Source organism: Pongo abelii, chromosome 6 (genome assembly GCF_028885655.2).
Source record: "Pongo abelii isolate AG06213 chromosome 6, NHGRI_mPonAbe1-v2.0_pri, whole genome shotgun sequence".
In the NCBI taxonomy this organism is placed as follows: Eukaryota; Metazoa; Chordata; class Mammalia; order Primates; family Hominidae; genus Pongo; species Pongo abelii.
In genome coordinates this window covers 99308098-99335984 of record NC_071991.2, presented here as the reverse complement: position 1 = coordinate 99335984, position 27887 = coordinate 99308098, and the positions used below count along the sequence as shown (strand labels likewise).

The window sequence follows — 27887 nt, the reverse complement described above, 5'->3', positions numbered from 1 at the left end:
AGTAACATGTTTATGATGCTGCTACTTGAGTTTTCAGTTATAGACTTGATCTTTGTACTTATCACTATAAAAGATGAGGATTCAGCCCTCTTTAGACCCCTGTTCATCACACATACATTTCTTGTCCCTCTGTACACACGGTATTCTCATGTCATAATTTTGATTAGTTCAGAATTTGGTATTCACATTATTATGAATATATAAAGGCTATTCGTGCCTGAGCCATGTGATATATATTATATAATTATCCTTCCTTACCAAATTTTGTATTCCCAGGAATTTATAAACATCCTGTTTTTACACTTTTATAGTTTTTGGTGTGCTTATTAGTTCAATCCCAAATTCTTCTCCAATTATATAAATCTTCTCTCAGTATATTAAAACACATTTGATGGCCTATTCATTTACTATTCTTGAAGAAATCTCTTCTAAGCCTCATCATTGACCTCTAGCCAAAGACTAACAGGAATACATCAGCAGTTGAATGAGCTGAGTTTATTACATATTGCAGCAAGGGAGAACACACACCATGGAGAATTGTAGGGAGTCTCAATAGAGGGTATTAGAAAGGACTTACAGGATGTGACTTGAGGAACGGTTTAAAGAAATGAGACTTTGCCCTGAATTTGGATGTTCTCAGGAAATGAGAGTAATTCTGTGGTAGAGTATCTTAAATTTTACCTAGAAAAAGAAAAGATTAGATGGAGACTAAAGCTGTGATTGTTAAACAAAGCTGTACAAGGAGAATTTATGGTATTTTGTGGCTTGGACAATGTTCATGTTTTTGTCTGTGTTCAAATACAATTATGGAGTGGCCTTGTTTTTGTCCTGATCCATCATGATTACAGAGTGGCTTTGTCTGAAGTTGATGTTCTGGGCAATTGTTTATGTTCAACAGGAGAATACCAAGGCCTACCTATGAGTACCAGTTCTGCTCCTGGATATCAGGGGCTGCCTTTTTCTTTCTCAGCCCTCTGACTTGTTCCAAAGTAGTCCCATTTCTCTATGTGCTTACTGCACTGCTCTCATTCTAGGAGCCTTACTCCATCATCTTGGTGATGCCCTTCACCTGTCTTCCGACTCTATTTCATGGGTCTCATCTATTTTATTCTCTTAGCTTACCCCCTTTTGGAGGAGGGGACATGTCTTCCAGTAGCTTCATGAGAAAAATGTTAGTGAAAAAGTAATTGTTTAAGACTTTGTGTGTCGGAAATTGTATGTCAGAAGACCTTGCATGCTAAAAAATATTTTACCCTCACACTAGCCATACAGACAATTAATGCTTTAATTGGATATGGAATTTTAGGTTGGAAATCATTTTCCCTCAGGAAGAAGGCATTAGATTAACTGTCTTCTAGCTTCACTATTAAGAAGATTTGATGTCATTCTGAATATTGATCCTTTATTTGAAGCCATTTTTTTTCCATGCTGGGAATTTATAGGATCTCTTACTTGCCTCCAGAATTTTTACATTTTACAATGATGTTCCCATTGTATCCATTGTGTAGGGCACTGAATGGGTTCTCTGTCTATGGAAATGTATGTCCTTCTGATACTTTGTCTTGAATTATTTAATTTTGTCCATTTGATTTTCTCCGTTCTGTCTTGGATTCCTTTTACGCAGATGTTGGACCTTCTAAAACAGTCCTCTAATTTTCTTGTCTTTTTTCTTTTATTTTCCATTCTTTTTCGTCATTTGACTTGCTAAAAGAGAAATTTCCTCAAGTTTTCCTTTCAACCCTTCTACTCTTTCATTATGCTATCATACTTTATATTTCCATGTGCTCTTTTTGTTCTCTGAATGTTTCTTTTTCATAGTATCTTTAATCTCTTATCTCATTGAGGCTATTAATGATAGTTTCTTTTTTCTTCTTCTTGTCCTAAATAAGACTTTTTCTCCGTGATTTTTCTGTATTTTTCTTTTTTTGTTTGTTTTTGTCTCTTTCTTATTGGAAACTTTCCTCCAATATATGGTAATTCTTGGCTATCTGCTTATATTTAAGCATGGGCTGCTATAAATCTAATTGGAAGCTGTCTGTGATGGTGAGGCTTGTCACTGTAGTTTGATCTGACTGGACACAAAATATGTGAGGCATGGCCTTTGACCGAAGAGGAGTTTGCAGTGGAATGCGCCCAAGTTGTTCAGATTTTAACAAATATTATAAAAGCTATTTGTATTATGACACTACTAGCTATTAAGTCCACAAAATAGAATAGAAAACTAGCAGAAATTAAAATGTATTAGAATCCTTTTCCTTTGTTGATTTTAAGAAAAATCTGTTTTTTTCTAGTACAGTTTCAGTGAGAGACTAACTTCCTCTTTGACCCTGTGATTTATAATTAGCCCAGCCACTGCCCACAGCTGGCAGTACTTGAAAACAGGAGTGGGTCAGGCCAGGCACTCCCAGCCCAAGTGAACATTTTTTCAGACTTGCATGCAATCCAAAACTAAAAGAGATAAAAGGTAAACATGAAGAGCTCTAGCTATTCTTCAGAATGTATTTCCCCCCAGAGATAGCTGTTTGATTCTCCTATGGCATTTGACTTGTACATAGAGACTCTCCCAGAAACTCAAGGTACAAGCCTCATGAAAGGTTGGAACGCTTTAGAAAAATATCAAAGTGTTAAACTGAGGTTCACTGATATCAAATAACTGGGATATTTACAGCAACAAATAATGTCTAATTTCTTAACTTTTATGAAAGTTACCGATGATTATTCATGCATTGAAAATGCCTGGAAGAACAGACACCAAAACTATTAATAGTGACTCCTGGGGAGTAGTACTTGAAGTAGCAGAGGTAGGAAGCAGATTTTTTTTTTTTTTTACTTTACACATTTCTGTTGTTTGGTCACAATAAATACATTTTTAAATGTGAAATGCTACACTATAAAAACTAAAAGAACTATCATAAGCTTACAAAACCTGATATATGCAATTTGGGGCTCAAAAGAAATGGAAAATATCTCAAGTAACTCCAGACCATGTAATTAGAACTTTGATACTTGATAGTTATTTTCCTCCCACATTAATGGAGACTTCAGTCTAACTCCAGCCTATTTTCCAGATTACCTTAGGAAGGTTTCCTTTCAAAAGAAACACGTATTAGGTTAGGTTTGCAATTTGGCCTCAACGAGTAATAGAAACTCAACTATAATGATTTTGCTAAATAGGGAGTTGTTTTACTCACTTAATAAAAAGAGCACAGGTAGGCACAACAGGTTATTTCACATAACGAAAAGTCTAGAATCCTTTTAGCTCCCCTTTCAGTCAACCTTAGTGTGTACATTGTTTCTCCATGGTCAGAAAATGGCTATTCTACCTTTAAGCATAAACTGGCAAAAGGAGGAGGAAGGGCAACGAGCAAAAGACATACATGATTGCTGGCTTGGCCAGCTCCTTTTAACAGGAAAACAGCAACTTTCCCAGGACCCCTCCTCACAGACTCCCACTTACATTTCATTGGCTTGTCTTAGCTCATATGGGCACCCCCAGCTGCAAAGAAGTGTGAGGACTCCTGGATACATTGCAGCTCTGAAGAAAAAAGACAAAAAAAAAAAAAAAAAAAAACAGCATTCTGTTGCTGTCATGGTTAATACTAAATGTCAATTTGATTGGATTGAAGGACACAAAGTATTGATACTGGGTGTGCCTGTGAAGGTGTTGCCAAAGGAGATTAACCTTTGAGTCAGTGGGCTGGGGAAAGCAGACCCACCCTTAATCTGGGTGTGGACAATCTAATCAGCTGCCGGTGTGGCTAGACTATAAACAGGCAGAAAAATGTGAATGAGAGACCGGCCTAGCCTCCCAGCCTACATCTTTCTCCCGTGCTGGACCCTTCCTGCCCTCGAACATCGGACTCCAAGTTTCTTCAGTTTTGGGACCCAGACTGGCTTTCCTTCCTCCTCAGCTTGCAGATGGCCTATTGTGGGACCCTGTGATCCTGTGAGTTAATACTTAATAAACTCCCCTTTTTATTATATATATATATATATACACACACACTAATAGGAGATATATATATATATATATATATATATGTATATATGGAGATACAAAGAACCCTGACTAATAGAGTTGCTAAGATCAAGGTGGAGGGTAGCTATTGGCTAGGCAACCAGGAGGCTCTGCTACCAATGGCTTATCATGTCACCTCTTCCACAAGCCAAACCTACCTAATTCCTGCCTGAAACTAGAGTGCTGGGCTTTACGGAGAATTGAAAATGGTATCAGAGAAGCAGTAGCCAGAGTTCAAAAATGAATACAATTTATTGCAGTATTGTTTGTGTTTCAAAATATTGGAAATAACCAAAGTGTCTAGACCTCAAGCCAGAAAAATCTGTCAAGAGCCTTTAGTTGACATACTAGCTAGTGAGTGTGTTCTCATCATATTTTCTGTCAAAACCTCATAAGGGTTCCTGGTCCCTGTTATTCATGTTTAGATCTGCCTATATCTGGGAGCTGAGCATGAGGACAGCCCACTCCAGGCACACCTGTAGCAGAGAATCAGACAGGGACCCAGGATGTTTGCTGGAGTTCCTCTATCCAGGAGGTCTTAACTTGACTTTCCTAAAGGAGAAGTCAACTCTTCCTTGATGAATATTCACATCTTCCAGGAAGGCTTTCCCAATTATTCAATTCTATACTGAGTTCTCCCTTTTCTGATCTGCTGTAGCACTTTTATGTTTGTTAGGCCCACAACATTCTGTATATTGTCAGACATGTTTCACAAGACCACATCTCATTTTCCTAAGTCCAGTGTGTGCATCTCAAGAGCTAGTGCTCCAGGGTAGGAGACCCAATGGAAAAGCAGGACATGGACACCTGAGGGTACAGAAGGTGCTACTGAAGACACCCTGATTCATGGATGATGGAGCATCCAAAGACACACTTTAGTAACTTTAACATAGCAGCATGATCCTCAAAAAGATCCTGTTAAGTAACCTTCAAATCACTAGACAGTGTGATATTCCTTTCTTGGGTCTAAATTTTGGCCAGTACTCAACCTTAGGGCCTAACAAGTGTGTGCTGTCATAGTAGGAACTGAACCACATCAGATTGGAGTCAAGTGCTTTTGGTGTAAATAGCCAACTCTAAACTTGCTCTAAGTCAAGTAGGCTGGAAGCACCCCAAGATGACCCTCCCTGTAGCCTTGAATGGTACCCTTTCCCCATCAGCTGCCACATGTCCTCCTCTCTACTCTCATCTTCATCACAAAGAATCTGACAAGCTCATTCCTAATAGGGCAACAAAGACTTAAAGAGTGAGATTTGCCTTCTCCCTAAAGTACGTCAACACAGGAGAAAAGTGCAAGCCATTACAACAGAAATGTAATAGTGAAATTTTAGGTATCAGCCAAAAAGTTGAGGCTTTTCTTTTGTGTAAGAAATTTCCAGCTACTAATCAAATGACTATATATAAGTAGCAAACTATCCCCACTATTATTAATAAATTACATATTTTTCTTTATCCTATAAGATTTCATAAATGTACTCACATTTTATAATAACTATAATTTGAATAGTCATAGTATATTCATGTCTCCAAAGTGCTGGGTCATGAGTTAGGCAGATCATGGGTTCCAAGTCTACCTCCCTGGGTTTGCACCTGCACCATTGAGGCAAGTTGCTTAAGTGTGTTTGTGCCTCATTCTCTTCATCTGTACAATTGGAGAAAATATTCCCCACCTCATGAGGGGTATTGTAACGATGAAATAAGATCGTATATACAGGCATTTAGAACCTTGCTGGACACTTAGTTTATGTTCAATAAATGTTAGCTATTAGTAAGATTTATTTCTAAATAATAAACATTTGCAGCTGGCAAATTATAGATTTTTGGCAGGTCTTCATATTTTAATTTCCCATGGCTTATAAAGAATATTTGGTATAAAGGGAAGTTATTATAAGATTGAGACTCGTGATTTGCTCAGCATTTTCAAAAAGTGTGTGATGAGGTTGACTACATGGCAGTGAATTTTATTTATTTATTTATTTATTTTCAGACAGAGTCTCACTCTGTCACCCAGGCTGGAGTGCAGTGGCACAATCTCAGCTCACTGCAACTTCTGCCTCCTGGGTTCAAGCAATTCTCTGCCTCAGCCTCCCAAAGATTTATTTCTTACATAAATGCGTGTTTTTAAATTTTGATTTCCAGATTGAAGCTATCCCCAAAGATGATTCTACATTATCTGAGAGAAGGCGAGAGCTTCACAAGGAAGTTGAAGTAGCTAAGAGGAATTTGGCCCAACAGGTTAATATCAACGCTCATATAAGCTTCTATCTAAGAAGGGTTCATACAAAGTTGTGCTTTTAACTGTGCTCCACAAAACCTTATCAATAAGAGAGTCATCAAAGAGAGTATGATCCTGCTTAATGTGGGCATATTTCTTCATCTCAAAGTCCACTCCAATCCTACATTAAATTTGAGAAAAAAGAATATGTTTGAACCACAAAAAGTATTCAAAGGAATGAGATTTTTAAATTATGGGCTGTTGATTACATTAAAAGTAAACCACAGATGTTTTATTTCACCAATGTCTAATTTCAAATTTTCTTTTGTTTTTATGTCTCTTCTTTTTCTTAGTCACTTGAAAATAGTCTGAATACGAAAAGGTTCTATCATGTTAACCCACTGATTTTCACATTATTTTACAAAATAAAGGAAAAAAATGAAGCTAAAACACCATTACTTTCTTTTTTATTTTTTATTTTTTTTATAGAGAGGGATCTTGCTATGTTGCTCAGGCTGGTCTTGAACTGCTGGCCTCAAGTCATCGTCCTGCCTCAGCCTCCCAAAGGCTTGAATTACAGGCATGAGCCACCACACCTGGCCTGTTTAAAAAAATACATTTTGTATAGGAAATAAAAAGGTAGTCTAAGATACTAGCTTTATTGTATTCCTTCAAACAAATAAGTTATATTATCTGTGTTTTTTTCAAAAGAAAATTATATCAGAAATGGAGTCTAAGTTAGTAGAACAACAACTTGCAGAAGAAAACAAGCTTTTAAAGGAGCAAGAAAACATGAAAGAGCTAGTAGTCAACCTTGTCCGCATGACTCAAATCAAAATTGATGAAAAGGAACAAAAGTCCAAGGATTTCCTGAAAGCTCAGGTAACTGCATTTTTTTAACCATTCATTGATAACTACAAGAGTTCAGGGTAGCCTCATTATAATGCAGCGTGCATTAGGACATGGATGAAACTAGAAACCATCATTGTCAGCAAACTATCGCAAGGACAAAAAACCAAACACCGCATGTTCTCACTCATAGGTGGGAATTGAACAATGAGAACACTTGGACACAGGAAGGGGAACATCACACACTGGGGCCTGTTGTGGGGTGAGGGGAGGGGGAAGGGATAGCATTAGGAGATATGCCTAATGTAAATGACGAGTTAATGGGTGCAGCACACCAACATGGCACATGTATACATATGTAACTAACCTGCACATTGTGCACATGTATCCTAGAACTTAAAGTATAATAAAAATATATAAATATTAAAAAAAGAACTGGAAGGAAACTCAAAAAAAAAAAAAAAAAGAAAAAAGAAAAGAAAGCTATACAATTGACCCTTGAACAACATGGATTTGAACTGCATGTTCAAACACAGATTTTTTTCAACCAAATGCAGATCAAAAGTAGAGTACTGACAGAATACAAAACCTGCAAATATGGAAGGCCCACTTTTCTTACAGGTGAGTTCCACAGAGCCAACTTTGGGACTTGAATATGCTTGGATTTTTGTATTCTCAAAGGGTCCTGGAACCAGTTCCCTATGTATACCAAGGAACCACTATAACTGTGCCTCTCCTTCAGGTACCAGTGACTATAAATCTTCCCTAAATGGGATTCAATCATGCACTGAAAGATAGTCCCAGGATTCAATTAACAGTAGTCAACAATTTAGATGGGAAAGGAGATCATTGACAATGAGCAGAGGATTTGAACAGATGGCAATTTCAGTAAGAATAAAGTGGGTGCCTCCAGTGGACAGGGCTGGCAACTGCATAGGCTGCAGATATTTAATTTTCACTCCCATCTCAGACTCCACTGTGATTTGTCCAGGAACAACTTAAGAGTGGTAGCATTAGGTAACTGTCCCTCCCAGCTTCAGCAAGACAGCATCATTTAATCGAATGCCAGATACCCTTAGTTGCTGCATCACACCATGATTTTCCTGGGCCTCCTACAGAGTGCCAGTGCAACATTCCCCCTTAAAATCAACAATAAAACAAATGGTAAAGCAGCCCTCCTGTCATGCAAGCTAAAATTCTACCATTAGAATCATTTATTCCATATAAGGATTATGTCCAGATCATGCCCACAGACTCCCTGTTAAAAATAAACAGGATATTACATATTACTAAAATAGAAGAATTTATCAGGCCAGGCATGGTGACTCATGCCTGTAATCTCAGCACTTTGGGAGGCCAAGGCGGGCGGATCACTTGAGGTCAGGAGTTTGAGACCAGCCTGACCAACATGGTGAAACCCCATCTCTACTAAAATACAAAAATTAGCCAGGCATGGTGGCAGGTGCCTGTAATCCCAGCTACTTGGGAGACTGAGGCAGGAGAATCGTTTGAACCTAGGAGGTAGAGGTGGCAGTGAGCCGAAATCGCACCACTGCATTCCAGCCTGGGCGACAGAGCCGAGACTCCCTCTCAAAAAAAAAAAAAAAAAAAAAAATTATCACATTACCCAGATGTGGTCTGTTTGGTCTGTTTCTAAGCACATCCTTTGTTCTCATTCTAAGTAAGTATTCACATGGAATGGTATTTCTTCTCGTTCTGCAGAAAGAGCTCACTCACACCAAAGCATTAGTGAGCAATGAGGTATGATGTAGATTTTTGCAAAAAAGAGGAGAAGATCTACATTGCACAACCCACTGCAGGCACTTCACATCCCCCTTTCACTGTTTATTTTTCTACTTTAATATTTAAGAAACTAAAAGAAGTTCAGCATGGCTGGCACATGGGAAGATGGGGAGAAAGGATGTCAAATAGTGAGACCAGAGAGCAGGACAAGTCAGATGATGAAAGTCACTTAATCCATGTTAAACAATTTAGACTCCATCACGAAGGCTGCAGCAAGAGTGAAGTTCATGGGGTAGTTGGGTTTCACTAGGTAAAGAAGTGGTCAGAGAGGACTGGATGAAAGAAAGGCAGCTGCAAAGCACAGGGTGGCTGAGTGGGTAAGATGCAGGAGCAGGACAAGGAGAGGAGAGAGGAGAGATGTGAGATCATCTTGGGCCAGGAGCGGTGTCTCACACCTGTAATCCCAACACGTTGGGAGGCCAAGGCGGGTGGATCACCTGAGGTCAGGAGTTGAAGACCAGCCTGCCCAACATGGTGAAAGCCCATCTCTACTGAAAGTACAAAAAATTAGCCTGGCATAGTGGTGGGCACCTGTAATCCCGGCTACTCAGGAGGCAGAGGCATGAGAATCGCTTGAACCCAAGAGGCGGAGGTTGCAGTGAGCCGAGATTGCACCACTGCACTCCAGCCTGGGTGACAGAGTGAGACTCTGTCTCAAAAACGAAAAATAAAGAATAAGAAGGAAGGAAGGGAGGGAGGGAAGGAAGGAAAAGAAGGAAGGAGAAAGCCATCTTCACCAAGTCAGGATCTGGGACAACTTGGTGTTGGCTGGGAAGATCCCACTCAAGTGAGTCTTTCCTAGTTAGAAACTTCCTCCCTTTTCTCTTTAGAAATTACAGAAACACTAGAGGTATACTTATTTGTTATAAGAAACACTGATCTGTTTTACGAATTAGATAATTTTCAGTTAATTTCAAAAACTGATATACATGTATATATACGTGTGACTAATCTATGTAAAGCAGACCTCATTATTAAATGAGGTAATTTGTATTAAACCAAAATAGACAATTATTCTTGAGATACAGAAATTGATAAAGGACAAATGTTTATCCCTTGAGTATTTTTAGCATTAGGAATTAGTGTGTTAAACATTACCTGTACTTAGCTGCAATTTCCATAAGAAGGCAGTCAATCTTAATATTTTATGTTCACATCGCATCCACATCCCTAAAGACGAAGGTGAAGAAAAAAAACAATGTCGCTATCACCCCCAAGACAGAATAGATGACACTACATTTTCCCATCTGTTTTATTATTCATGTGTACAGTTACTTAAATATTCGTTTCTTCTAGAACAACATTAGAAAAATGCTACACATCAATCTCGGCTCTATGGCTAGTTTCTTTCAAATCACTCATACCAAAAGGGCTTTGCTCTCAGTTCTTGAGAGAAGGCTGACAAACTTTCCTCCAGTTTCTACCAGCAAATCCTTCATTTTTGAATATGTTTCTTATCCCAGATGCAAGAACCAGTATCTTTCGATTTGAAGAACATAACTAGTGTATTTAGCACTTGATATATTTTTTAGAACTCTAGAAATATAACTGCTTTCTTTTAAAATATTTATGTGTAACACCTCCTTACAGCTGATCTCAATATGATGCCTTATTGTGTAGGAAAATACTCCACATACAAAAGAATGGAAAGCACTTTAAAATCATTGCTTCAGTCTCTGACAAAACACCACAGAGGGTTCAGTTTATAACTCTCACCAAAACTTACTAGGAATCTTCTTCTCTCATCTATTTTCCATAAACTACGCTCAACCAGTCCAGCTGTACGGTTCAAAATCACTCTTCCTCTCTCTCAAAAGTTCTCCAAACTTTTCCTCAAACCCAAGCCATGCAGGCTCTTTGCGTTTTCCCTTCTCTTGTTTGTTCTCTTCCTTAGGTAACAGTTAACAGTTTGTCTTAGCCAATGTGAATCAGTTCAGCTAGCCAGGGAATTTTCAGATCTCCTTTACCCTTCACCCTGATCTGTACAACCCAGCAAGCCAAGAAAGATTTTTTTTTTTTTTTTTTTTTTTTTTGGAGAGACAGGGTCTTACTCTGTCGCCCAGGCTGGAGCGGAGTGATGCAATCATGGCTCACTGCAGCCTCGAATTCTTGGGCTCAAGCAATCCTCCCACCTCAGCCTCCTGAGTAGCTGGGACTACAGGTGCACACTACCATACCCAGATCATTTTTTTATTTTTGTAGAGATGAGGTCTCACTATGTTGCCTAGGCTGGAGAATTGTCTTTAATGGAAGGGAATGATGTGGGATAAATCTGGGAGTGTTCATATGTTGTTATTTATTTCACGGTTTTTTTGTACATTTCAGCAAAAATACACCAACATTGTTAAAGAAATGAAAGCAAAGGATCTTGAAATCAGGATACACAAGAAGAAAAAATGTGAAATTTATCGGAGGTAAAGTAATTATGTGGTGTTTTATCTACATAGGTGAGGGAAAAAAAACCTGATGTTTATTTCATAAGTTTCAGTAAACACTTTGTATTTTTACAGACTGAAAGAGTTTGCTAAACTGTATGACACCATTCGAAATGAAAGAAACAAATTTGTTAACTTACTCCACAAAGCTCATCAGAAAGTAAATGAAATAAAAGAAAGGCATAAAATGTCATTAAATGAACTTGAAATTCTGAGAAATAGTGCCGTTAGTCAAGAAAGGTAAGTGTTATAATAACCATTGGCCTTTCAAAGGCTTGTTTTCTGATTCATTTGAACTCTAAAAATCCTGGGGATAATAAGACAGGAAAGAGGCAGAGGCTGCAATGAGCCAAGATGGTGCCACTGCCCTCCAGCCTGGGTGACAGAATGAGACCCTGTCTCAAAAAAATAATAAAAATAAAAAATAAAAAGAATAGTATTTTAGAAAGCCAGAATTAGCCAGAAAAAGCCCTTGTTTAAGCATCTTATTTTATAGATGATAATCTATCATGCTTCTACTGTTTGGGAGTCATTTTTTTAATGAATGAAAAACCATAACGTATAACTATGCTTACTATGATGATTTCCACCTGCCCAATTAGAAAGAAAAGCACAAATCTAATAATTGGGATTGGGAAGTTAGAAAACAATCAAATCGTTTGTTCACCAACATCCCCTGGTTGTAGATGTAAAGCATCTAATGTGTTGTGGGAGGCAATACATTATAGCAGATTGGTGAAAGAGGTGGTGTCCAGACTCAAATACCACCCCTGCCACTTATTACCTGTGTAACCTTGGACAAGCTGCCTTGTCTCTCTGAGCTCACTTTCCTTATCCACACGAACAGTCCTTATTTCATGCGACATTTTACTGTGAAGTGAGCTAATTCATATAAAAACACTCAGAAGAGCGTTTGGCAAATGGTTGTTTTCTTCATTTATTATTTACCATGTGCCACGATCTGCTGGACTCTTTCACCTATGTTAGTAAACAGTACACGATCAGGGTGTAATCTAATTTTCTGATGGCCATTACTGCCCAGTTTCCTTCAACAAAGCGATTATAAAATGGCCTCATTTCAGGGGTCGGGGGTGGATGAAAAGAAAAATATGATTTCCTAATCAGGTTCTCATCCAACTTGAAAATAAAATACATTTATAGAGGACATGCATTCATTCAGCATTTACTGTGGCCACAGGCTGAGTCAGGCACCACCTTATGTCCAATGGACATTATTGGATATAACCATCTCTGTCCTCAAGACAGCAGTCTCCTGAGAATGACAATAAATGAATGACTGTAGTCTCTCGCTTTGATAAAGGGGGGCAGCAGAACACTGGGGGACAAAGGAAAGATGTTCTAATCTGGAGCAGAGAAAATCTGAGACCTGGAAGGATTATGAAAATTCCTGAAGAGTATCATAAGATGAATATCATTATTACTAGTATCATTTCAAGGGCTACACTAAAGCAAGGTCTGCTTTGACAGTGCTTGTGTTTCAGAAGCCTTCATTCCTTTTAAATAAACTAAAGAATATTATAATCTTACCCATTGTCTTATTATTTTAAAAGAAAGCTACAAAATTCCATGCTGAAACACGCCAACAATGTTACCATCAGAGAGAGCATGCAAAACGATGTGCGCAAAATTGTATCAAAACTTCAGCAAATGAAAGAAAAGAAGGAAGCCCAGTTAAATAACATTGACAGACTTGCCAATATGATCACAATGATCGAAGAGGAGATGGTGCAGCTTCGCAAAAGATACGAAAAAGCTGTTCAGCATCGAAATGAAAGGTAAAAACCAGGTGTGAGAACAGAGCACCAGGGATCCAATTGAGGAATGTCACCTCTTTTTCTATCTAGGCTTGACAGTGAATAGTGAGGGAAATGTGATATTCAGGTTGCATTAGCCTTTGGAGAGAAGGGACTGTGTGTTGCTTCCCTGGAAAATAAGAAACACTGTCCTCACGCTGGGCACAGTGGCATGATCCCAGCACTTTGGGAGGCCAAGGTGGGTGGATCACTTGAGCTCAGGAATTCGAGACCAGCCTGGGCAACAGGGTGAAACCCCATCCCTACTAAAAATACAAGAAATTAGCCAGGTGTGGTGGTGGGTGCCTGTAATCCCAGGGATTCTGCAGCATGAGAATCGCTTGAACCCAGGAGGCAGAGGTTGCAGTGAGCCGAGATCGTGCCACTGCACTACAGCCTGGGCAACAGAGCAAGACTCCGTCTCCAAAAACAAACAAAAAAAAAAAAGAGAGAGAGAAAGAAGGAAATACCGTCCTCATAAACCGGCAAAGAGGAAGGGTTTGGGAAAGTTGCTTGCTTTTGAAGATCAATGTCCTTTCCTAAGTGGTCATTCAGGATGCCTCTTATAACATCAGATTCTTTCAGCATAATTGACATAAATAAGTGTGGAACTTGTACCCAATGTTGTGGTAAGTTTGGTCTTACTATATTTAGCTATTCTCCTAGTTCATTTGCTCAGCAAGTTAGTAAGACCTTTAGGAGTAGCATTATTTCTTCCAGGTTGCAGTTATATCATTAATCAGTGTTTACTTCAGCAGTTTCTCCCAAGTTACTTGTGCTCTGAGAAATTGGAATGTGAAATTTGCAGAGCCCTGTGATAATGACATCTTGTATCAGATTTTTTTTAAGCAAACTTTGATTGTGTGCTATTCTGTATAAGGCATTAGAGTGCTAGACCTTGAGAGTATAAAAAAGTGGTAAAACATTGCTCCTGGCTTCTGTTGTCAAGAGAACTTGATCTTGAGCCTTTGAAAGGAAAACAGACAAAATACAGAGCTGGGATTAGCCAGGTACAACCACATGCATGCATGTTTTGATGAAGCGGAGTCATAGATAGAAGCAATTAAAGGAGGAACTCTGAAATAGCGGATATGCATAGTGTGTGGGAAGACCTTTAGGGTCCTTTGAAGAACAGCACATTTTCAAAGGGCTGGTAGGTTTTTCTCCAGGGGAGAAAAAAAATGCTATTCAGCTCCTGGCACAAACCAAAGCGTTTGGACAAACAGTGTGCACCCAGGTGCCACTCAGATCAGTGGTGCATGATCGGTCATGTAGACCAGAGCTGCTGGGGTTAGAACATTCTTACTTTGTTTCCTCCCCATATTCTCCGTTCAAGGAGGGGTCTTTCTCCTGGCATGATTACAAAGGATAGATTTTTGCCTGTTTATGGGGAAATCACAACCAGAAATATTCAACTTGAGAAGAAACTAATGGGCCTAGCAACTTAATATAGAGCAGGCTCACATCAGAACTACATTCCCTGGCCCCCTGCCTGTGTGCTTCTGGCCAGGCCTTGGTTGGCAAGTCTAACCCGAGAAAAGGATCTGCAGAAAATCAGACTATATGGGTTCACTTTGTGCATTGGGAATGACATTCTTTCCCACCCCAGGAAAACCTTTGGGACTTTCAGAGACACTGTGGCTAGCCAACCACATGGTCGGCCTCAAAGTTGAGAGGCTCAGTAACCCTCCTATCCCTAGAGAATTCCAAAGTGTGGATGTAATTTAACTAGAAAGCCATTGGTGACTATCTGTGATCCTCTGGAAGTATGCTATGTTGATGTATATCTTGCATCCAAAGCCAGAGGGAACCACAATGACTAGTAAAACGGTGGTCTCAATGCCCACTTAGCCTCTGCCTCTGAATTTGACCATAGTGGCGTTCAGCTGATAGAGCGAGAAGAAGAAATATGCATTTTTTATGAAAAAATAAATATCCAAGAGAAGCTGAAACTAAATGGAGAAATTGAAATACATCTACTGGAAGAAAAGATCCGATTCCTGAAAATGAAGATTGCTGAGAAGCAAAGACAAATTCGTGTGACCCAGAAATTACTGCCAGCCAAGAGGTCCCTGGATGCCAATCTAGCTGTGCTCCAAATTCAGGTGGGTGAGTGACCACAGCACACTTCCTCAGACCATTTATTTTTTTCTGCCTCTATTAGTTTGTGGATGAGTTCTTACATGTAAACCAAGCCATACTATTTCTGGGACCTATAACAATCCATCCATCTTGTTTAAAAATACACTTGAATGCTACTCTAGGATGGAATCTGTGCTTCAGGCATCCAGGCTACACATTGTCTTTTTTTCTTATGAAGCACTTTCTGCCTTTCTTGGAATTTGAAGCCTCCCAGGACTTATCTCTAGCTCAGCTTCCTCATAGCTCAAACTTTAGTGATCTAGACTCTCACTACCCTCAGCATAATTATGTCGTTGCTGCTTGCTGGACAGATCTTGAGGATGAGCCAGCACTCTTACTTTTGATACTCTGGCCCCTAGAGCAAGAGATTGTCTGGAGATTGTTGCTTATTAGTAGTTGTCAGTCACATATAACTTGACTCTTTATTAACCACTGTAGTTCTATGATAGCTTAGTAACCTGGCCTCTGACATGGCCTTTTTAAAAGTGGAATAAATCCAAAAAACTAAAACATGAAATAACAAAATAAATAAAATGTGAATATAAAGCTACTTTCTTCACATGTGTTACTTGGGGTTTATTCTTCATAGAATTTTTTTAAAAATTAAAATAAAAACTGTGTAGCCTAAACTTGTTCCCACTGACCAATGTAGCAGGAACAAATTCTAACCTATAATATATTTTTTTAAATGTCAGGTTTGCGCTTGGATTTTTTTTCCTGATAAAAAGTTAAGACATTTGGTGAATGAAATTTTGTAAAAGTATAAAAATTATAAAGAAGAAAATAAAATTCTACCCCCAAGATACAATTACTATTAAAATTATCAAAAATCTGGGAGACATCTTGTCATTTATTTTCTAGGTATACAAGTAAATGTTTTTCATTAGCTCATGCCCTAGACAGTTTTAGATCCCCTTCTTTTTTTTTTTTTAAATCATGTGAAGGGGATTCATAGGATTTCATGGTACTAGATGATAGATCTGCTTTCATATTTTGTGCCATTTGAATGTGTATATGCTGTGTAGATAATAGCCTCTTTCAGTTTGCACAAATATGCCAATGTTCTGATTCCAAGTTTGTTTGTTTTTTTTTTTTTAATTTAGCCTTGAGTTCTTCCACTCATTTGTTCAGTAAGTGTAGTCAGATTCAGATCGATTGGCTAGAAAGTCCCCCTAAACTCCCACAGGCCTCCCCAGGCTTCCTGCGGCTCTGACTCCTTCCAACAAAGGTTCATTTGAGGGATCACCCATCAGCCTGCACACACAGTGCCTGTGCCACTTCTGTGCCATGTCCGCAAAGGCACGGAACTCACCCGTTCCTCAGGCTACACCTACACAAGACCATTCATGCGAGGCCTCTGTGAACAGACTTTATTAAAGATGTGGGGCAATGGTATGTGGGGTTACATTACAGAAATGCAAAGCACTTCAATTAGATGTCAGACATCCATGCTCTTCTTGGGGGCACTCTATCACTGGAGACGCTTCCCTGAGCACTAATACCCTGTACCACACCCTTGCCTAGCTCGATTTCACTGGCTTCTCTTTCACCTCCCCTCTCCCTCCACAGCCTCCTCATCCCAGATTGCCCCCAGGAACTCCATGCTTGCCCCCACTCCATTTTACAGAAGAATTTGGCTCTCTCCAGCTTTTTCCCAAAATGAAGCTTTGGGTCCATCTTTGCCCATCCTAAACTATCAAGATGCAGAGCAACACAAAAGAACTTTAAATTCAATAAAATCTGCAACAGAATAATTTCCTCTCTATTGTATAAGCATATTCTTTGTGTTCACTGCAAATCAATACTTCCATTCAGTGGATAAAATTGTTCTTAGAAAAAAAATTGTCATTTTGTCATATAAACCCTATTATCTAGTATGAAATGTAGATTCACTTTTACCCAAGAAGGAAATATTATGCATTTCATAACACTACACTCCCTGCCTGATGGTGAATTTTGATCATTTTGATTGCACATGAACTGAGACATGCAGTCTGTGTTATCGGTTATCTGCTCTACCGGAGTGAATTCTGATTATCTGCTCAGCACCAATCATGTGTACCCTTGAAGGATGTGATGTGAAATTTCTAGCTTCAGGCAAGCCATTTCTGTGCCCTGTTCTGCAGTGTCAGATCCCGGTCATATCCTGTCATTTTTTACAGCCACAGTGTCTTGGGTTTTTTGTTTTTTGTTTTTTAAGTCTTCTCCCTTTTTTGCATCATTTTCAGAATTCTCTTAAGGTTTGCATTTTTTTCGGTTGTCCATAACAGTTTTTAATTATCCAACAATCGAATCCAAGGATTATCATGAGTCTGTTCTCCTGGTTCCTATAATGATAGCTCAATTTTAGGAAGTCTTGTGAACTATTTTGGGACACAAGGACACTATTTTACATAGACAGAGTAAACAGTTTTTCCTCAAATGCCAAGGGAAAACTAAAATTGAAACACCCCTTTATAAGCAAGCACTGTGTTTTTGTTTCTTATTTAGTTTCCTAATTAAGAAAAGGGAACATTAAGTATTGTTAATAATAAATACAACAAATGCTTGATTACGTATGTATGTATACTTCAATTCCATATTAAGGACATTTAAGGAATGTAGATACAGGAAAAAGAAAAATGTTAAATTATTTGTCACCATTTATATTCTTTTTGTAGGGAGGAGGAGCATAAATTAAATTTTAAAAATGCTACCTGTATCAGTCTTAGACATGTTGTAAAATACCATCAATATATTATCTCATATGATGGATCAACCCCATGGCACTGAGCCTTTTCTTCTCATTTGACAAGTGAGGAAACTAAGGTTTAGAGAAGATAAATGATTTACCTGACATTACACAGGTATTCAGTAGGAAAAGTGAAAATAATGCTTCTTGGTTGTCACCATTCTCCGTATCTGTCTCCCTATAAAACAAAAACTAAGTGTGGCTACCATTCCTATTTAGGAGTAGCCATGTTTCTTCATTCACCACCAAAATCTCATTGATTCAACAAATGGAGTTGATACATATGACACTATATTAGGGATTTAGCAGAAAAAATATAAATAGCCCAAGCTGTTCCTCACAGAGTGTACATTAGGTAGATTCAATAATTGAGAACGTTTTTCTCCTTCTTTGGGAAGGCATTAAACCTATTGCCAGCCAAGTGTTTTGAAATGAAGTCCAGTGTGTTGTATGCGACTTACCCTGGTCTCTGTAACAACCTGCAATGAAGAGGTGAAGGCTGTGTATTAGTTCATTTGCATTGCTGTAAAGGAATACCTGAGGCTGGATAACATAAAGAAAAGAGGTTTATTTTGGCTCATGGTTCTGCAGGCTGTGTAGGAAGCATGTGCCAGCATCTGCATCTGGTGAGGGCCTCAGGAGGCTTCCAATCATGGTGGAAAGCAAAGGGGGAGCAGGCACATTGCATGGCTAGAGAGGAAGCAAGAGAAAGAAGCAGAGGAGCCAGGCTGTTTTTAAACAACCAGATGTCACTTGAATTCATAGAGTGAGAACTCACTCATTATCACAAGACAGCACCAAGCCATTCATGAAGGCCTCATCCTGCCCCCATGACCCGAACACCTCTCACCCAGCCCCACCTTCAACATTGGGGATTATATTCATTCAACATGAGATTTGGAGGGGGACACATCCAAACCATATCAGGCTGTATACTTGGAGCCCTGCAACCACACAGCATCCCATGAACATGACACAAAATGGGAAGCAATCAACGGCGGCTTGTGAAATCAGCTTTTTCTATGACCCAGAAGGCACTGCCTCACCTCATATGATCAATTATAGACATCATTGTCGCAGTACCATAAATGAGCAGAAATGTCACTTAACCAGGTCCCAGCTGATGGGGTGTTAAGAAAACAGAGTTCTCTTCTACCCTTGCCTGGGTTGGTCCTACTGAAAAACTCTCAAGACCCTGGGCAATGTGATTTTCAGATTTATTGAGCTAGAGAATTCATTTTAAAGTTAATGTTTTTTTCTTAATAGTTTTCACAGTGTACAGACAGAATTAAAGACCTGGAGAAACAGTTCATAAAGCCTGATGGTGAGAATAGAGCTCGCTTCCTTCCAGGGAAAGATCTGACCGAAAAAGAAATGATCCAAAAATTAGACAAGGTAAACATTATTGCTTAAAATTGCATCTGTTAGCCCCTCGTTGATGTAGTTTCACAGATACCTATGGTACTGTTTCACATTATGCTGACAGACCTATCCTTCATTCTTCTAGTCACTAATATAGTCCTTTTGTTGTAATCTAGTCATACATTCTAAGCTTGATTTAGACACTTGCCAAAAGAAGTTCCAATCCAGTGGTTTCGAGATTCCAAAGGCACCTTTCTCTCATGACCCAAAGGAGTAATTCTGGCATCTTAAATGGATTAATTTGTCTTCCTGATGGGAACACATCAGAAGAATGGTGATGTGGATGCTAGATAGAGCTGAGAGGGCCATACTCGAACTCCCAGAGGTATCTGCAGGGGCTGGGGCAGGGAAAGTCTTAACCCAGCTCTAAACACTTTCCAGAGGTATTTTGTGGGGGGTAGGGGGAGATACTGCTCTAATTAGGAAATAAGACTTTGTCTTAGATGACTTTTTTTATTCCTCTTGAAACAATTTTCAAACATAGCTGGAACTACAACTGGCCAAGAAGGAGGAGAAGCTGCTGGAGAAGGATTTCATCTATGAACAGGTCTCCAGGCTCACGGACAGGCTCTGCAGCAAAACTCAGGACTGCAAGCAGGACACACTGCTCTTAGCCAAGAAGGTAGGCCTGAGACCCTGCCTTTTTCCCTTCTGCCCCTGCTCCTTTATTACCTTTTATTTTCCACAGACCAATAGATTTATCGAGAGAAGCACTGGAGAGATTAGGCTTTATGACTAGGGAAACTTAGAAAAATGAAAGGATGACTCAGAGAATTGTCCAAAATGTTTCAATCTTATTCCCTGAATTAATTCACTTCACAGTGGCAAAACCTAGCCTTTTAAATGACAGTATACAAGTTTCACTTAGCAAGGCAACTACCCAAATATGACAGTTATTATCTTTGTATTTCGTGCACAAAGTTAAATCCTTTTTAGTTCCTTTTAAGTGGAGCGCCTCACTTATCCAGTGATCTTAGTAGGGACGGCTCCAATCCAGAACTTAGCCAGAACCCAGAAATTGAAAGGGACTGTTAAAGAGAAATGCAGTCACACAACACCCAGACCAACTGCACCATGGAGGTGCCCACCAGGCACCACTAGTGAGGAAAGGCCAGGAACACAGAACCCCCTAATTTAATAAGTGTAAGAGACCAGGATGGCAGATCCAGAGCCTCAGGGTCGGGGTGGGACTGCTAGAAGCTGCACTGAAAGGAGCAGCCAGCAGAGCCCCTAGAAGTCCCCCTGGACTCCCAGCATGTTGTATGCTAGTTACCCTGGTCTCTGTAACAACCTGCAATGAAGAGGTGAAGGTTGTGTATTAGTTCGTTTGCATTGCTGTAAAGGAATACCTGAGGCTGGGTAACTTATAAAGAAAAGAGGTTTATTTTGGCTCATGGTTCTGCAGGCTGTGCAGGAAGCATGGTGCCTGCAGGTCTTGCCAGGCTTCCTGTGGCTCTGACTCCTGCTTCCAACAAAGGTTCATTTGGGGAATTGCCCCATCAGCCTGTACACTCATTTCTGCGTCATGTCCGTGCAGGCACAGGACTCACTCCTTCCTCAGTCTACCCCTACACAAGACCATTCATGCGAGGCCTTTCATGTATACCATAGAGCCATCAGAGGATTGGCCACTCACCTGGCCTCTGGGGTCCCCTGGAGCATCCCATCAGCACAGAGAGTTCAGCCAGTCAACAGTAATTACTGAACACCTGCTATGTGCTACTCTCATGCTAGGCATGAGTTCAGAAACAAAGAGGAAGGGACACATTGTTTACACCATAGGAAGCTCATAGGGTCTAGTAGGGGGAGACAGATGAAAACAGATAACGGTAATACCCACACCAGAGACTGTGGGCTCCTGAGGGCAGCAACTGTTCCTCGTTCTTAATTTCTCCAATGCCTAGCACGTACCAGACTCTAGAAAAACACTTCAAGGATGAATAATAATCAGTTCTGTTCTAGAAGCACATGTGGCACACTAAACAAGAAATGATTGTAAATCTTAGACTATCTTTGCCATTTTTATTTGACTATTATGCTTCTGCTCTGATGACTTCCATGAATAGACTAATCAGGCCAGTGGCAGGTGTGCAAATCACAACTTGGCCTCACAAACTAAGGTATAAAGTTGTGAGTCGCACGTCTGCCACTGGACTGATGCTAAGGCTTAGTTAAGCTCATGCATTTTGCCTGAATTAGCATGTCTGATATTCCTTTAAATAAATGTTGCCTTCCTTCCTTTTGCAAAATGAATTTCCCTTTCTTTGGGGGAAGTCATTTTTCACTGAGGCCTGACTTATCAAAGCTGATGGCAGTCGCCTGGAAGGCAACAGTAATGCTAGAGAAATGTACATAGCGGCCACTTTCCATAGCCAGGAAAGCTCCAGCACAGCCAAGTCCTAGTCTAACAATTATTTTCCCCTTTCCTTTCCCTAACTTCCATGCTCTCCATTGGCTTCTTCCTCCTCCCCAGCTTTCACTGCCCCCCTCCATTTAAAATGATAATCTCATAGTAGGCATAATTGGAAAATAGAAAGACATTCAGATTCCACATCTATGATTTATCAAAACTAGAAAATGACCTTGAGAAAGATGGATAAATGATCTTAAAACTCAGCTTTCTCATCTGTGTAATGGGTGTGATAGCCGAAGTTGTTGCAAGTATTACATGGTTGAACATATAAGTGACCTAGCCACATTCAAAAAGATTGCACATCTCCTCAAGTGTCTCACTTCTCCTAGATAGCTTATGGCGCCTCCTGCAAATTTCCCAACAGAAATGGGAGCAGAAAGTGGGAAATCTCAGTTAAGACTTGGAGCAACCCAGGATAATACGAAACTTTGTTTTCTAATTTATGGAAGAGAAGGGAAGTTGGCCAGTTACACAGACGGACACACACACTCAAGTGTGCAGTGGTTGCCATCCCATTACTGGGTATATACCCAAAGGATTATAAATCATGCTGCTATAAAGACACATGCACACGTATGTTTATTGCCACACTATTCACAATAGCAAAGACTTGGAACCAACCCAAATGTCCATCAATGATAGACTGGATTAAGAAAATATGGCACATATACACCATGGAATACTATGCAGCCATAAAAAAGGATGAGTTCATGTCCTTTGTAGGGACATGGATGAAGCTGGAAACCATCATTCTCAGCAAACTATTGCAAGGACAAAAAACCAAACACCACATGTTCTCACTCATAGATGGGAATTGAACAATGAGAACACATGGACACATGAAGGGGAACATCACACACCGGGGCCTGTCATGGGGTTGGGGGAGAGATAGCATTAGGAGATATACCTAATGTTAATGACGAGTTAATGGGTGCAGCACACCAACATGGCACATGTATACATATGTAACAAATCTGCACGTTGAGCACATGTACCCTAGAACTTAAAGCATAATTTTTAAAAAAAGATGAGAAAAAAAAAAAAGTGTGCAGTGGTTGAGTGGAAAATGACTCCCCCCAAAGAAAAGGAAATTCATTTAAAAAAGGAAAGGCAGCAACATTTAAAGAAACATCAGACATGCTAATTTACTCAAAGTGCATTAGTTTATCTAAGTCTTAGCATTTCTTATTTTATGAGTTAAAGTTGTGAATTGCACCAATGCTGCTGGACTGTTCAGTCTGTTAGTGGAAGTTGTCAAAGCAGAAGCACAGAAGCCAAATAAAAATGGCAAAACTTACGACTCATTGAAGTTTTTAGTGGTAGTCATTTTTATTCGATACATGCTTCTTAAAAATTAGTTCAGTATAGAAGAGTCATAAAAACGTATATTACCTACCATTAAGGAGGCAAAATTTGTATATAATAATCAGTTATTACATTTTCAGAGGCAGGTAAATCACTAGCAGCAACATTTCTCTAAACAGAGGTACAGATGTGACCAGAGATGCTCTATTAGGAGAGGAAGGTATTCAGCATTAGGTGTAGTATTTGGAAGCTCATTTGCATGTCCCAGTTTATCCTGGTCCAAGAACAAAGAATGAAACAAACTAAGAGTTCATTCATTCCTTCATTCAGAAAATATTGAACTTTAATTTGGGGGGGTGCCTCTTATATTCCAAGCACTCTCCTAAGCACTGGGACTATGATGATGAATAAAACAGTCCTTGTCCTCATGAAGAGTACATTCTTATGGGATGACAAAAATAGTGAAATACATATATAATATCAGCAGTGAGACAAGATGTGAAGAAAAAATAAGGCAAGGTAAGAGGAACTAGTGAGTGTTGCCAGGTAGAAGGTATCACCACTGAACTGCCCCACTATGGCCATCAGACTAAAAGATTCTACCATTTATGAGACGGAGAGCTTACAGGAACCCCTAATTCCAGTTTTACTTCTTTCCTGCCTCTTGAGATCTTTTTTTTCTAATTAGTCTTATCTTTTAACTGTATTAATGCTCAATAGCTGATATTAATAGGTTAAAAAAAAAAAAAAAAGTCTGGTCGCAGTGGCTCATGCCTGTAATCCCAGCACTTTGGGAGGCCAAGGCGGGTAGATTGCATGAGCTCAGGAGTTCAAGACCTGCCTAGGCAACATGGTGAGACTCCATCTCTACATAAAATACAAAAACAAATAGCCGGGTGTGATGGTGCACACCTGTGGTCCCAGCTACTTGGGAGGCTGAGGTGGGAGGATCACTTGAGCCTCAGGGGCAGAGGTTGCAGTGAGCTGAGATCACACCACTGTGCTCCAGCCTGAGTGACAGAGTGAGACCCTGTCTCAGAACAAACGAACAAAACAAACAAAACACTCCAGGAACAGCTCTCATTCTAAATTATTGACTAAATATTCCCCAGCTCAGCTCATGCATGTTTCTGACCTAGTAATGATGCACACCAGGAATTATGATCAATAATGCCAACATGTCAGTGTGATGGCTTTCATTTAAAAAGTCATTTCAGATGCAGCACTTCTGCTGATTATCTTATATAAGCAAAGAGTAACGTTGGTTCTACCAGATTTTTTCCCCTGGATAAGTGACAAACTAATGACGTCAAATTAAACTAGAATTTAGGCATCAAGAACACTCTTGGCTGGGCACAGTGGATCATGCCTGTAATCCCAGCACTTTGGGAGGCCGAGGCAGGAAGACTGCTTGAGCCCAGGAGTTCAAAACCAGCCTTGTCAACACAGCAAGTCCCCATCACTACAAAAATAATAAATTAGCCAACTATGGTGGTGCATGGGTATAGTCCTATCTACTTAGGAGGCTGAGGCAGGAGAACTGCTTGAGCCCTGGAGTTCCAGCCTGCAGTAAGCTATGATCACACTACTATACTCCAGTGTGAGCAACAGAACAAGACCTTGTCTTTATTTTAATTTTTTTTTTTTTTTTTTTAAAGAAGATCCCTGGCCAGGCGCGGTGGCTCATGCCTGTAATCCCAGCGCTTTGGGAGGCTGAGGCAGGCAGATCACGAGGTCAGGAGATCGAGACCATCCTGGCTAACAGAGTGAAACCCCATCTCTACTAAAAATACAAAAAAAATTAGCCAGGTATGGTGTTGGGCACTTGTAGTCCCAGCTACTCAGGAGGCTGAGGCAGGAGAATGGCGTGAACCTGGGAGGCAGAGCTTGCAATGAGCTGAGATCGCGCTACTGCACTCCAGCCGGGGCAACAGAGCGAGACTCCGTCTCAAACAAAAAAAAAAAAAAAAAAAAGAACATCCCTTCACCTCTCCTTCTCACCTCTTAAAAATGGGCACTAAACTATTCTCCTCAATGTTATTCACCTTGAAATCCAGTAACTAGATAAACAAATCCTTTTCTTGTTCTCTCCTTGTCCTTACTTACACAGCCAGGGTGTTTGGCTCAATATCTGCAGTCTCTTCCAGTTCTTAATTTCTGTGAATTCCAAGTTAGACCCTCCTTCCTTCAGACAAAAATGCACCCCGCCATTATAGACAGCCAGCAGCCTGCCATTTTAAGTCTTCGTGGACTGTATACATAGACTAAGCCTTGGGCTCTTTAATTCTAGATGAATGGCTACCAAAGAAGGATCAAAAATGCAACTGAGAAAATGATGGCTCTTGTTGCTGAGCTGTCCATGAAACAAGCCCTAACCATTGAACTCCAAAAGGAAGTCAGGGAGAAAGAAGACTTCATCTTCACTTGCAATTCCAGGATAGAAAAAGGTCTGCCACTCAATAAGGAAATTGAGAAAGAATGGTTGAAAGTCCTTCGAGATGAAGAAATGCATGCCTTGGCCATCGCTGAAAAGTCTTGGGTAGGCTTTGGCTCCTGTATTGCATTTCTAAGGGGTGCCAGCAGGGGTTGCATTCAGGGGGTCAGTTATCCCACAGTATAAGAAAAATTTCCCCACTCTACCACACACAGTCCCAACAGTCATTAGAAGTGTATTTAAGATATTCTATGATAAGTCAAAGTGCAGTAATCCAGAGTGCCACAATACTCACTGAAGAACACTTAGCAAGCACTGGGCCCACCCCACAGCCTTACATCCTGGGCTGCCGAGGCTGAACATCATGGCCTTCCACCAGCATAGCGATGACCAGGCTGGCATTGGCCTTGTCCATAAGTCTCCAATCTCTGTCTTGGCACCTCTGCTCACACCATACCTGACTGTTCCATGTTCATCTCCTGTGGCCTCCACAGCATACAGTGAGGCCTCCACCCACATTTTAGTTGCCATGCCTTCTGCAGATGCTTGATGTACATCATAGGCCTCAGTGCCACCCCTTTCTTTTCCCACCTTAGGCCTCTGGCCTAAGACTAGGTCTATTACTGACTCCCCCTGCAAGTTAGATAGCAGATCTTCTGTCTACCCCCATGACCTGTCAATATTCTTAGACTGGAATTAGGCATCTCTTTCCAAGGAGTCTACATCCTCCAGATGTACAGCTCACTCAGATTGCCAAGTGGGTATCACCGAGAGGGTCCCTATTTGCTCCTGAACTCAAGACAAAACTGCATTCAGAACACACTAGGAATACCTGAGCAGAAGTGTAAATTACATGATTTATAATTTCCACACCACCTGGGACTGTTCCTTTCAGGGCATTCAGATTTTACCTGTGGTGTCCCACTGCCATTTATTAGAGGGCTTTTCAGTGCAGTAAGTGATTACTCTATTTTCCAGAGGCACAGACAAAATCTTGAAAACGTTGAGGCTCAGGGCAAAGCTGGTGACCATTTTCCTCCTCTGGTTCCACTTTACTCCTCTATCTCTTCCATTGTAACATTTGCTCACCAATGACTTACCAAAGGAAATATGTTGCTCTGCCTTTGTCAAAAACAGGGAAATAATTAGTGCTTGATGACAGATATTGAGGTGGAAACATAGTTAGGACCCACAAAGCAGTCTTTGAAAAACCCTAAACTCCAGGATTAATGTGATGCTTAAGCAATACAGCCCATTCCAATGAGGTGTGGGTGTGTGTGTGTGTGGTGTGATTCCACCCTCCTACCCTAAACCCCAGGAATAATGTGATGCTGAAGCAATACAGCCCAGGCCAATGAGGTGTGTGTGTATGTGTGTGTGTGTGTGTGTGTGTGTGTGTGGTGTGATTCTACCCTCCTACCCCTCCCATCCCTCTGGGGAGTATGGGACCTAAGGATAAAGTGACTTCACCAGAGTTTTCAGAGAACTGAAAAGGAAAAATCATTCTTTGCAGGAGTTCTTGGAAGCAGATAATCGCCAGCTGCCCAATGGTGTTTACACAACTGCAGAGCAGCGTCCGAATGCCTACATCCCAGAGGCAGATGGCACTCTTCCTTTGCCAAAACCTTATGGTGCTTTGGCTCCTTTTAAACCTAGTGAACCTGGAGCCAATATGAGGCACATAAGGAAACCTGTTATAAAGCCAATTGAAATCTGAATATGTGAACAAATCCAGGCCTCTCAAGGAAAGGACTTCAACCAGGCTTCCTTGTACCCACAGGTGAAAAATGTGAGCATAATACTTCTAATATTATTGATAAGTAAGGTAACCACAATTAGTCAGCAACAGAGTACAACAGGGTTTCTATTTACCCACCAACTACTATACCTTTCATGACGTTGAATGGGACATAGAACTGTCCTACATGTATGTCAAAGTATATATTTGAATTGCTTATATTTTCTTTTTCACTCTTTATATTGAGTACATTCCAGAAATTTGTAGTAGGCAAGGCGCTATAAAAATGCACTAAAAATAAATCTGTTTTCAATGAAGTACGGAAACGGACAGAGTGGTCTTTGTTTATTAAAGACAAAACAAATACTGTTCAATATACACACTTTAAAAAGAAAGAATGGCTATTTGAAAAGGAAAATACCTCAAGTATTGCAAAGGCATAACTCACTTTGTTGAATAAGAAGTAGCACTTAATCTTGGTAAATCTAAATTACGTAAAGTAGTGAAGCTTGTCATGGCTGTTTGCATTTTTTTCATTTTTTTTTTGACAAATAATAATTGTACCTAC

At 40.0% G+C, this 27887-nt stretch overlaps 1 protein-coding gene across 7 annotated transcripts in view; it reads left to right on the top strand.

Annotated features, from left to right (window-relative positions):
* The window catches only part of CCDC146 (coiled-coil domain containing 146), a 170141-nt gene extending 142496 nt beyond the window's left edge, over window positions 1-27645 (top strand). For 4 of the 7 annotated variants that reach the window (XM_054559607.1, XM_054559609.1, XM_024250363.2 and 1 more), the window contains 10 exons: window positions 6158-6253; window positions 6945-7115; window positions 11211-11299; window positions 11396-11560; window positions 12892-13116; window positions 15011-15239; window positions 19274-19402; window positions 19914-20051; window positions 25438-25686; window positions 27095-27645. In XM_054559607.1, coding sequence (XP_054415582.1) covers window positions 6158-6253; window positions 6945-7115; window positions 11211-11299; window positions 11396-11560; window positions 12892-13116; window positions 15011-15239; window positions 19274-19402; window positions 19914-20051; window positions 25438-25686; window positions 27095-27298 — 1695 coding nt within the window. In that variant the 3' untranslated portion in view covers window positions 27299-27645. The remainder of the gene's footprint in view (window positions 1-6157; window positions 6254-6944; window positions 7116-11210; window positions 11300-11395; window positions 11561-12891; window positions 13117-15010; window positions 15240-19273; window positions 19403-19913; window positions 20052-25437; window positions 25687-27094) is intronic. The other 3 variants (XM_054559605.1, XM_054559606.1, XM_054559608.1) reach the window with 2 other exon arrangements.
* The last annotated feature ends 242 nt before the right edge of the window (window positions 27646-27887 follow it).